Here is a 13765-nt window from a genome sequence, read left to right on the forward strand (position 1 = left end):
GAACTAACCTGGAATGTGAATTCAATTTGTAGAAAACAAAAACTAATTATTTCAATTTTTTTTTATTATTTATGATACAGTACATACAATATCTAATTCTTCTTTACTAGAAAGCTGTCTAAAGACATTTGTTTTTACTGATGCTTCAAAATTTGGTGAAAATGCAATACAGCATTATCATTAAATAAATTTTTAGTGTGCATAGCCACTACCTTATTAGGGTGATGCTTCTCAATGTACGATGCAATAGTTTCCCATGAATTTAAATTTAATACGAGATGACAGTATAACTGCCTATCTCTAGTCAAATTAATTAATTTTTAATATTTAATTATAACCTTTACATAGCCCAAGAATTTGGCATATTGTTTGGCATGTTTATTATATAACGGGCTATGGTTGTTTATGTCTATATGTAATATGTCTGAACACAAGTTTGAAAAAATGCATGATCACAAGTGACACTAAGATGCTAATAGAAAGAGTGTTAAACACAGACTGATATATCATGTGCACAATCCAGTACTTCCCCTCTCCTTGTCACTTGTTATGTGAAATATTGTTTGTTAAGTGAGTCATTTTTTTACAGTTTGGTTTGCTCATTATGAGAGGTGCTCATTAAGCTAGGTTCCACTGTATATTGCAGGATTTTTTTTCCTTTGCTTTCATTGTTACAATGTTTCTGTTGCCAGTATTCACAAGTATTGTACAGTACATTGTTTGCACTTATTGCCACACATTTTGTCCAGTCTGTTTCATGCTTAAGAAATACAGAATTAAAGGCATTGAAAATGCTGTCTACCAAACACATATCAAAGAATTTTGTAGTTACTTCAAAACTTTGTTCATTTACATCTCTAGAATAGTGATGGTTAGGATTTTTTTTCAAGTCTTGATTCTTGCTGCCATCCATTGCAATACTGAAAGGCCTGTCCTTCATGGAAGACAAAAGACTTTTGTAGTAATTGGTGTAAGATACACATTGATAATATAGGTGGTGTTTCAGTGCCTTTGCCTCTTGCAGCTATTTTAATTAATGCCATTGTTGCAAGTGGTGCATGTTGCATATTATGTATCACAGGTAGTCTTCACCACCCATACAAAGTTCTTTTTGTATGTACATAAGTACAGTCCCTTCAGCTATTTTCTTTGGTGTAGCATGCTTCTCTCTGTTATTTGTATTGGCTTCAGGTTTTTCATCTGATGTGCATCAATAAACAATATGCATTCATTTCTTAAAACAAGGTACCTATTTAAGATACATACTGCACAAATTAAACATACCACCCAAACTACCATAATATTTTGAATATGATCAGCCTACCAATGTTTTATATGAATTGGCAATTACTCTACTTGCCCTTGAGAGCATTCATATGATCAAAATGCAAAACCAAAGCTAGAACAGATAACTTGTAAAATCAGTTTCTTTCATAATTTCCTAGCAAATGGATTTAATGATGAATATGCAAATTTATAAACTCAGGTTTTAAACTACAAAATTTCAAATTGGGATATTTAAACATTCAATATTGTTTATAAAAATTTTTAATTATTCTAATTTTGTATACAAAGATATATTTGAAAACATATATATATTAATGAAAAACTGAGCACATAAAATAAAATTAATAAAAATTAAAATAACAATAAAAATAAAGTGAATAATAACCATCCAAGTTCCATTCATAGGATCAAGTAGATGAATGAATACTCTTGAGCATTCAAACTTCACAAATTCATTTCAAGCCGTCAATTGCAACAAAACTAATATTGTACTGCCTGAAAAAAGGCATTCGTTAAATCTCAATGAGTCACTGTCTTTTGACATCTGGATATGACAACTTGTTTTTCAATCAACCTGTTAAAAAGTTCTGGCTTCTTCTCCAAGGTGACATATGGGTGGACAGATACCTGAAAAGGCAGATTGTGTACCTAAAAGACTTATGGTCGAGATGTATGCCTATGCTACATACATTGGACTCAAATTTGGACAGGTGCAATCATGAGCAATATTTAAAAAAATTATTTATTTAACCACCCAAAAGAGGGTTTTTGGACTAATAAACAAATTTGTTATGTCCTTCTAATCTGACTGTTTACTGGAATTCAAGAATTACTCAGAAGTAGTTTTAATTTCCAGATGTTTTATTTATATGCATTTCAGATCCAACGGCAAAAACGTTGGATCTGAAATGCATATAATGTGTTTGGAATAATTTATACATATAAATGAAGCATCTAGAAATTAAAATTGCTTCTGAGTAATTCTTGAACTCTAGTAAACAGTCGGATCAGAAGGACATAACAAATTTGTTTATTAGTCCAAAAACTCCCTTTTTAGGTGGTTAGGGTATATAATTGATTAAGCTGGCTAATATTGCTAAATTTATTTAAAAAATTGTTAAATTCAAACATATACGATTTGGACCATCAAAATCCACCTTATGTTGTCAAGATAATTTATCAAAATCAAACTAATGTTTTCAGCCCATTCAAATTATGTCTTAGTTTACAATTTCATGTTTTATAAATATACTTTAATAATTTTCTATTAGTGTTTGTTTAAGGTATTATTACTGGATTTTTATTTTTTATATCTGATTTTGTTTTTCTCTTATATTTATATTTATACATATATAATTTTTCTGTTATTTTTGTATTTAAATTTGTGTGTTTTATTTTGGGACAACAATGTTCTAATCTTCTGGTTAAACTTGAGAATGGCTATTGATTGGGCTGAAAACGTTAGTTTGGCTTTAATAAATTATCTTGGCAACATAAGGTATATNACTTATCCCTAGGCTAAGAGTGACAGAAAGTGTAATTTTAAAATTCTAACTTCTTGCAAATATCTCTGGCAAATATTCAGTTTATTCCGACACAAGTCCCTAACTGGTTTAAAACTGGCATGTGCATTGTTCAGTCCATATCACGTTCTTTAAGTATCCATTATTATAATCGGGATACTTCTTGTCGTAGATACACAAATACTTTCGGATGTTTTTGATAAATCTTTCTGGATCTATTCTAGAGTAGCCACGAGGAAACGTACACAAAAGCTTATTTTTCACCATTTAAGCACTGTGTCGCAATGACCTAGATTTCACTGACTTCTGATTGGTGGATGGTACTGTTTTATGGTCGTATTTGCGTCAAAAGTCAAACACTGCTCAACTCACTTTTACGCTGGTTTTACAACTTACTTGGGTGTAAAATATCAGGGTCATGTGATTAAAAGCTTTTACGGCAAGGGGTTTTACGCCCGTTTTTATGCTAGTGGAGTCTTGGCCTTAGAAGTAATAAATGAGAAATTCCTGAAAAATTTAAAAATTCTAAATCATGCGCTGTTGGTACTTCAATATTTTGTTTGGACGGCAATAAGACATTGGTTTCGTACAAAGCCAAGTCAAATAAAGTTGTTTATGTTTTGTCAACTATTCATGATCAACTTAACATTGATGAAAATACAGGAGAACCACAAATAATACATTTTTATAATAGTACAAAGAGTGCAGTAGACACAGTAGATCAAATGTGTTCAAATATGAGTAATAACAGAAAAACCAAAAAATGGCCACTATACGTGCTTTATAATATGCTAAACCTATTGGCAATCAACAGCTATCTATGTCTCTAATTACGTTAGAAACAAAAAAAAAAATGGATGTCCCGGCGGGATTTCTTTATGAAGATGGGAGACAAACTCATAAAGCCCAGGCTACGACAGCAGTTATAGACAGTGCCTTTGAGGCATGATATCAGAACCATGATACAGGATATTCTAAGTGATGCGCCCAGCGTAGAAGCTCCTCTGAAATGCAGTCTCTGACGAGTTATAATTGGGCAACGCCGGCCAAGAAGCTCTTGTGTCGAATCCGCATAAAATATGCTATTTATGTCCATCGAAAACTTGACAAATGACAAAACACTGTTGCTTGAAATGCAAAAATGCGATTTGTGGCTCCCATAATGCCAACATATGTAGCAACTGCGTGTAATCTTATTTCCTAAATATTTTGCCCTTATTTGGTTCCTATTTACCCATACTATTGTGCCATGTAACAAGTTCTTATTTTTATTAAACAATTTTGTTGATATTAACATTTTTTAATGCGTAGTCTGCTCGATGAATGTGTAGTTATAATGTAACTGAAAATTAAGTTTAGTTATCTAGGGTTAAAAAAATGCATTTTGGACTTGTATCATCCCTTTTCAGTTGCTTTAGATAATGACTCGTTTGTATAATTACAATAATCACTAAAATCCATCAAAAATTTACTTTATTAGAAGAAAATGAATGTAGACAAGACTTCAATTTAAAATGTTATTGTCAGGTTTACTTGGAGTTTAATTAATATAACTTTGAAGATAAAATACAATTCAAAAGTAAAAAACATGGCATTATTCATTGGAATCTAATACATCATACTTAACATAACCATATTTCGATGGTATATAAATGTGTTGGAGAAAATCTCCTCTCTGTGGTTTTTTAAAATTTCTTTTTAGAGCTCCATTAAACTTGCTTGGAACTTGAACTTTGAATCCCAAGACAATCCAGAAAACAGTCTCCATTGAAGTAAAAATATGTATGACTATTAAATTCACAGATCATCCCTCCTGCCCTCCCTTACTTTCTCAATAATCACCCAGGTTACAGAGAGTTTACTTTTGTTTACACAATTGCTCTTTTCAAGGAAAAACAATATATTATAACTGATAAAACTGATTCAGCATAAGTACTTGCATGTATAGCAAAATTACCACAGAACTATCTCATTCAGGTTACCCTAAAATAGGCACAGTTAGTATTGATAAAGTGCAATCTTTCATTGTTCAGACTATACTTTTATTTCCATCATACAAATATTACAATGGCATACAACTTATCACACTAATAAGAAAAGACTTCAACTTAAAATATACTAGTGACAAATGAATTGTCTAATAAAGAAAATACACTGTTAGATAAGTCTCTCTGATTTTTCAAATGTACAATGCTTGTTCCAAGCCTGTATAATGTTGTAATCTGATGATGGGAGATGATATCCCAAAAAAAGGTTTATTTCAGAATTAAATAATCTGTTGGAACCCTTAAAAACTTGTTTTCATGTTAATGAATTTCAGTTTATAACATGGAGTTGATCATCATAAAGGATTAGAGAAAGCTGTTTTTAAATTTAAAAATAACAAATGAACTTTATTATTTATTTTAAATACTTAAATACTATTTTAAATATTTGTATCAACTGGATTTTCATATCTTATACTAACAATAAGTAAAAAGAGGATTAATTTCAAACATTGAGTTACTAATGTTAATTGTTATACTGTCATTGTAATCGTATTTACAGGAGCAGTTTTTTTCATGTAATTAACTTATTTTTGCATAGTCATTTCATTTTCAAACAAAACTTAGTCAGTGCAATGAGATTGTATTTGGTCAATATTAACTCTGTCTATTTTAGGGATAGTGTTGCCACCAGGCTGGTTTTTACCTGGACAAGCCAGTTTTTAAATTCATGGTCTGGATTAATTAATTTGTCCAGTTTTATAGAAATTGTGAAATTATGATGAAACAAAATACTTGCAAATATTTTTATAAATTTATTTTATTTTAAAAGTTAAAGCCTTTATCTTCACACCTTCACCCAAACTTATCCCTAGGCTAAGAGTGACAGAAAGTGTAATTTTAAAATTCTAACTTCTTGCAAATATCTCTGGCAAATATTAAGTTTATTCCGACACAAGTCNAGCCCAAGAATTTGGCGTATTGTTTGGCATGTTTATTATAAAAATCGTACTTACTCAACCTTTATTGTCCGGTACTTGTAAATTATTTGTAAAACAAACGTTTTCGGCCTCAGTCGAGGTCTGCTTCAGGTTAAATTATTGGATTTCATTCTTCGAATGCACGTTTAGTTTTAAACGTTTAGTTTCGAAGAATGAAATCCAATAATTTAACCTGAAGCAGACCTCGACTGAGGCCGAAAACGTTTGTTTTACAAATAATTTACAAGTACCGGACAATAAAGGTTGAGTAAGTACGATTTTTATAAGAATACCGGTATTCGGATTAGAAGATTTTTAATTTACAAAGCTATGCCGGCTAACGCATACAAAAAACTGGGGCATGTTTATTATATAACGGGCTATGGTTGTTTATGTCTATATGTAATATGTCTGAACACAAGTTTGAAAAAATGCATGATCACAAGTGACACTAAGATGCTAATAGAAAGAGTGTTAAACACAGACTGATATATCATGTGCACAATCCAGTACTTCCCCTCTCCTTGTCACTTGTTATGTGAAATATTGTTTGTTAAGTGAGTCATTTTTTTACAGTTTGGTTTGCTCATTATGAGAGGTGCTCATTAAGCTAGGTTCCACTGTATATTGCAGGATTTTTTTTCCTTTGCTTTCATTGTTACAATGTTTCTGTTGCCAGTATTCACAAGTATTGTACAGTACATTGTTTGCACTTATTGCCACACATTTTGTCCAGTCTGTTTCATGCTTAAGAAATACAGAATTAAAGGCATTGAAAATGCTGTCTACCAAACACATATCAAAGAATTTTGTAGTTACTTCAAAACTTTGTTCATTTACATCTCTAGAATAGTGATGGTTAGGATTTTTTTTCAAGTCTTGATTCTTGCTGCCATCCATTGCAATACTGAAAGGCCTGTCCTTCATGGAAGACAAAAGACTTTTGTAGTAATTGGTGTAAGATACACATTGATAATATAGGTGGTGTTTCAGTGCCTTTGCCTCTTGCAGCTATTTTAATTAATGCCATTGTTGCAAGTGGTGCATGTTGCATATTATGTATCACAGGTAGTCTTCACCACCCATACAAAGTTCTTTTTGTATGTACATAAGTACAGTCCCTTCAGCTATTTTCTTTGGTGTAGCATGCTTCTCTCTGTTATTTGTATTGGCTTCAGGTTTTTCATCTGATGTGCATCAATAAACAATATGCATTCATTTCTTAAAACAAGGTACCTATTTAAGATACATACTGCACAAATTAAACATACCACCCAAACTACCATAATATTTTGAATATGATCAGCCTACCAATGTTTTATATGAATTGGCAATTACTCTACTTGCCCTTGAGAGCATTCATATGATCAAAATGCAAAACCAAAGCTAGAACAGATAACTTGTAAAATCAGTTTCTTTCATAATTTCCTAGCAAATGGATTTAATGATGAATATGCAAATTTATAAACTCAGGTTTTAAACTACAAAATTTCAAATTGGGATATTTAAACATTCAATATTGTTTATAAAAATTTTTAATTATTCTAATTTTGTATACAAAGATATATTTGAAAACATATATATATTAATGAAAAACTGAGCACATAAAATAAAATTAATAAAAATTAAAATAACAATAAAAATAAAGTGAATAATAACCATCCAAGTTCCATTCATAGGATCAAGTAGATGAATGAATACTCTTGAGCATTCAAACTTCACAAATTCATTTCAAGCCGTCAATTGCAACAAAACTAATATTGTACTGCCTGAAAAAAGGCATTCGTTAAATCTCAATGAGTCACTGTCTTTTGACATCTGGATATGACAACTTGTTTTTCAATCAACCTGTTAAAAAGTTCTGGCTTCTTCTCCAAGGTGACATATGGGTGGACAGATACCTGAAAAGGCAGATTGTGTACCTAAAAGACTTATGGTCGAGATGTATGCCTATGCTACATACATTGGACTCAAATTTGGACAGGTGCAATCATGAGCAATATTTAAAAAAATTATTTATTTAACCACCCAAAAGAGGGTTTTTGGACTAATAAACAAATTTGTTATGTCCTTCTAATCTGACTGTTTACTGGAATTCAAGAATTACTCAGAAGTAGTTTTAATTTCCAGATGTTTTATTTATATGCATTTCAGATCCAACGGCAAAAACGTTGGATCTGAAATGCATATAATGTGTTTGGAATAATTTATACATATAAATGAAGCATCTAGAAATTAAAATTGCTTCTGAGTAATTCTTGAACTCTAGTAAACAGTCGGATCAGAAGGACATAACAAATTTGTTTATTAGTCCAAAAACTCCCTTTTTAGGTGGTTAGGGTATATAATTGATTAAGCTGGCTAATATTGCTAAATTTATTTAAAAAATTGTTAAATTCAAACATATACGATTTGGACCATCAAAATCCACCTTATGTTGTCAAGATAATTTATCAAAATCAAACTAATGTTTTCAGCCCATTCAAATTATGTCTTAGTTTACAATTTCATGTTTTATAAATATACTTTAATAATTTTCTATTAGTGTTTGTTTAAGGTATTATTACTGGATTTTTATTTTTTATATCTGATTTTGTTTTTCTCTTATATTTATATTTATACATATATAATTTTTCTGTTATTTTTGTATTTAAATTTGTGTGTTTTATTTTGGGACAACAATGTTCTAATCTTCTGGTTAAACTTGAGAATGGCTATTGATTGGGCTGAAAACGTTAGTTTGGCTTTAATAAATTATCTTGGCAACATAAGGTATATTTTGATGGTCTAATAGTAATTCGCTGAGTGTGTTCTGTTAATCATATATGGCAGGGGTGGCCAACCTGCGGCTCGCGAGCCGCATGCAGCTCTTTGAATGATTATTTGTGGCTCTCGATAAATGTACCCAAGTTCCCTTTTCATTTTTGTGTTATTATATTTTAAAAAATTATTATTATTTCGTATGTGTTTCAAAATGTCTTTTAAATTACTAACAACAAATATGAAAGACTAAGTGCAACGTTGTAACAAATTTCATTTCCGTCCAAGTTAAGAATGATATGACTCATCGAAAACTGCGCGAACGAACATAAACAGTGGCGTAATCGTCCGTTATCGACCGACTCCAGACCGATTTTGAATTTGTAAACTGTCATTGCAATGGACAGCTGACATTGTGCTCTGGAAGAAACAATTTGTATCACTCTTGCTACGGATATAATTTGTAATCTGGAATTTTTTGCATACCTTTTTAATACATATTTAATTGCGGCTCGCGAAAAATTTCAAATTTTGAAAAATGGCTCGGACTATCAAGAAGCTTGGCCACCCCTGATATATGGTTTGTTTTTACATCTGTTGTTTTCATATGTTTATTTAATCTTATCATATTTTAATTTTATATTATTTTTATTTTTACTTTATTTTATTTCTAATTTTTAAAAACATTAACTAAAATAAACAATATATAGTACACTGTTAGATAAGTCTCTCTGATTTTTCAAATGTACAATGCTTGTTCCAAGCCTGTATAATGTTGTAATCTGATGATGGGAGATGATATCCCAAAAAAAGGTTCAGAATTAAATAATCTGTTGGAACCCTTAAAAACTTGTTTTCATGTTAATGAATTTCAGTTTATAACATGGAGTTGATCATCATAAAGGATTAGAGAAAGCTGTTTTTAAATTTAAAAATAACAAATGAACTTTATTATTTATTTTAAATACTTAAATACTATTTTAAATATTTGTATCAACTGGATTTTCATATCTTATACTAACAATAAGTAAAAAGAGGATTAATTTCAAACATTGAGTTACTAATGTTAATTGTTATACTGTCATTGTAATCGTATTTACAGGAGCAGTTTTTTTCATGTAATTAACTTATTTTTGCATAGTCATTTCATTTTCAAACAAAACTTAGTCAGTGCAATGAGATTGTATTTGGTCAATATTAACTCGGTCTACTTTAGGGATAGTGTTGCCACCAGGCTGGTTTTTACCTGGACAAGCCAGTTTTTAAATTCATGGTCTGGATTAATTAATTTGTCCAGTTTTATAGAAATTGTGAAATTATGATGAAACAAAATACTTGCAAATATTTTTATAAATTTATTTTATTTTAAAAGTTAAAGCCTTTATCTTCACACCTTCACCCAAACTTATCCCTAGGCTAAGAGTGACAGAAAGTGTAATTTTAAAATTCTAACTTCTTGCAAATATCTCTGGCAAATATTAAGTTTATTCCAACACAAGTCCCGAACTGGTTTAAAACTGGCATGTGCATTGTTCAGTCCATATCACGTTCTTTAAGTATCCATTATTATAATCGGGATACTTCTTGTCGTAGATACACAAATACTTTCGGATGTTTTTGATAAATCTTTCTGGATCTATTCTAGAGTAGCCACGAGGAAACGTACACAAAAGCTTATTTTTCACCATTTAAGCACTGTGTCGCAATGACCTAGATTTCACTGACTTCTGATTGGTGGATGGTACTGTTTTATGGTCGTATTTGCGTCAAAAGTCAAACACTGCTCAACTCACTTTTACGCTGGTTTTACAACTTACTTGGGTGTAAAATATCAGGGTCATGTGATTAAAAGCTTTTACGGCAAGGGGTTTTACGCCCGTTTTTATGCTAGTGGAGTCTTGGCCTTAGAAGTAATAAATGAGAAATTCCTGAAAAATTTAAAAATTCTAAATCATGCGCTGTTGGTACTTCAATATTTTGTTTGGACGGCAATAAGACATTGGTTTCGTACAAAGCCAAGTCAAATAAAGTTGTTTATGTTTTGCTAACTATTCATGATCAACTTAACATTGATGAAAATACAGGAGAACCACAAATAATACATTTTTATAATAGTACAAAGAGTGCAGTAGACACAGTAGATCAAATGTGTTCAAATATGAGTAATAACAGAAAAACCAAAAAATGGCCACTATACGTGCTTTATAATATGCTAAACCTATTGGCAATCAACAGCTATCTATGTCTCTAATTACGTTAGAAAAAAAAAAAAAAATGGATGTCCCGGCGGGATTTCTTTATGAAGATGGGCGACAAACTCATAGAGCCCAGGCTACGACAGCAGTTATAGACAGTGCCTTTGAGGCATGATATCAGAACCATGATACAGGATATTCTAAGTGATGTGCCCAGTGTAGAAGCTCCTCTGAAATGCAGTCTCTGACGAGTTATAATTGGGCAACGCCGGCCAAGAAGCTCTTGTGTCGAATCCGCATAAAATATGCTATTTATGTCCATCGAAAACTTGACAAATGACAAAACACTATTGCTTGAAATGCAAAAATGCGATTTGTGGCTCCCATAATGCTAACATATGTAGCAACTGCGTGTAATCTTATTTCCTAAATATTTTGCCCTTATTTGGTTCCTATTTACCCATACTATTGTGCCATGTAACAAGTTCTTATTTTTATTAAACAATTTTGTTGATATTAACATTTTTTAATGCGTAGTCTGCTCGATGAATGTGTAGTTATAATGTAACTGAAAATTAAGTTTAGTTATCTAGGGTTAAAAAAATGCATTTTGGACTTGTATCATCCCTTTTCAGTTGCTTTAGATAATGACTCGTTTGTATAATTACAATAATCACTAAAATCCATCAAAAATTTACTTTATTAGAAGAAAATGAATGTAGACAAGACTTCAATTTAAAATGTCATTGTCAGGTTTACTTGGAGTTTAATTAATATAACTTTGAAGATAAAATACAATTCGAAAGTAAAAAACATGGCATTATTCATTGGAATCTAATACATCATACTTAACATAACCGTATTTTGATGGTATATAAATGTGTTGGAGAAAATCTCCTCTCTGTGGTTTTTTAAAATTTCTTTTTAGAGCTCCATTAAACTTGCTTGGAACTTGAACTTTGAATCCCAAGACAATCCAGAAAACAGTCTCCATTGAAGTAAAAATATGTATGACTATTAAATTCACAGATCATCCCTCCTGCCCTCCCTTACTTTCTCAATAATCACCCAGGTTACAGAGAGTTTACTTTTGTTTACACAATTGCTCTTTTCAAGGAAAAACAATATATTATAACTGATAAAACTGATTCAGCATAAGTACTTGCATGTATAGCAAAATTACCACAGAACTATCTCATTCAGGTTACCCTAAAATAGGCACAGTTAGTATTGATAAAGTGCAATCTTTCATTGTTCAGACTATACTTTTATTTCCATCATACAAATATTACAATGGCATACAACTTATCACACTAATAAGAAAAGACTTCAACTTAAAATATACTAGTGACAAATGAATTGTCTAATAAAGAAAATACATCCATTGAGTTTGAAAAGACTTCTTTAGCTAAATTATATTTACTGTAAGATAATCATTTGTTTTTAGATTAAATAGGAAACAAAACAGTTGTATAGTACAGTTGTATATATGCAATATAGACATTCTATATTGCAACATATTTTGTACTAGAGGGTATCAGGTTACTGGATTTTTTATGTATGTATAGTACATACATACTAGTGATGTGCCGGATATCCATATCCGTGGATATCTGAGGGGAAAAAAAGATCCATATTTGTATCTGTTACTTTTTAGTGGATATTTAACGGATCTTTTATCTTAATGAATTTCATTACTTATATGAAATTTTAAAGATAGATAGCAATAAAATACTAATAACTTCAATTCAAATCACTTTTTATTTCTTAAAATCACATATTTGGCACATTCATATTGCAAAAATTTTATCAGGCAAAATTTATTTACTATCGTAAAATATTTCCATATTACACTACTAAACATTTTTGTCTGCATTGTTTTTATTTTAATTTAACTCAACACTCTCCAAAGATACAAACGTAATCTATGCTATCCATGTCAAACTAAACTATAAACAAAAACACGTCATGTTACTAATGCAAAGCGTCAACTATCGGTCCAAGGTCACAAGCACTGGCGCCGACTAAGTACGAAGGTTGAGAGTCGTATCTGTATCCGTGGATGTACATTTTTTACAATCTGGCACATAACTAATACATACAAAACATATTGTACAGTAGTAAAAAATGCTCTGATTTATAGGTTAGTTTATCATATTAATCATAGTTTTGACTGTTTTACCATTTTCATATACAACAAGTGACTGACAGTACACACAGTACATCAGTCTCTCTGTCACATACATTGACATGTGGCAACACAAACATTTCATGTGTGCCATCCTGCAAAGTGTTGGATTATTGGACATGTCAGTCTGGTGAGTGATGGACTGTACAGATTTCTGTATTTTGAGAAATTACAAAAATCGTTATTGTATTTAAAAAAAATTGCTTATGTATAGATGTGGAATTAGTTTGTTGTTCATTAAAAAACTTTACAATATTTAATTAGTTTTCTATTAACTATTGCAATACATTTCTTATATTTATGAAAATATGTGTATTGTGGTCTTGTATGTGTGGGTGTAATATGTAAGTTTTTAAGTACAAATATGTGTGTAATAGTTAATACTTGCATTTTTCATTTTTATAACTGTACACTATGTATAATTTTTTAGAAATAAAGAAGAGAATCTCTGAATAAGATTAACATTATTGTATATTTAATATAGTTAAATACTAATACACAAAAATTGGTATAAATCACAATATTTTCTATTTAGGAAATGATTTATTAGAAAATGCCTAATGGAGCAACCACTACTAAATAAATATATGATGGTATGTGAATACTTTATTATATCTCATATTTTTTAAAATGTGAATTCTTGCTACTAATTAAAAATTATTTATTAAATGTTCCAAATAATTTTATCTGTTTATAAAATAACTGACAATTATCCAGTATTACAAACTTTTTATATATGTTGTTCTTTAAATTTAAACTTTTCTAAAATATTTTCAGAGAACTTTATGCTTCAGTTATAGTAATTTACTACTAGAAGAAAATTAGATTTAAAATTTTGCATATTCTC

At 30.4% G+C, this 13765-nt stretch overlaps 1 protein-coding gene across 6 annotated transcripts in view; it reads left to right on the plus strand.

Moving 5' to 3' along the window:
• LOC111636844 (gastrula zinc finger protein XlCGF26.1-like) overlaps positions 1-13765 on the plus strand; it is a 97819-nt gene that overhangs the window by 23728 nt on the left and 60326 nt on the right. For all 6 annotated transcript variants that reach the window (XM_023382226.1, XM_023382224.1, XM_023382228.1 and 3 more), the window contains exon 2: positions 13454-13511. In XM_023382226.1, the coding sequence (XP_023237994.1) occupies positions 13479-13511 (33 nt within the window). In that variant the 5' untranslated portion in view covers positions 13454-13478. The remainder of the gene's footprint in view (positions 1-13453; positions 13512-13765) is intronic.

This window comes from Centruroides sculpturatus, unplaced genomic scaffold (genome assembly GCF_000671375.1).
Source record: "Centruroides sculpturatus isolate CEXI.00-Female unplaced genomic scaffold, Cexi_2.0 scaffold943, whole genome shotgun sequence".
NCBI classification, from domain to species: Eukaryota; Metazoa; Arthropoda; class Arachnida; order Scorpiones; family Buthidae; genus Centruroides; species Centruroides sculpturatus.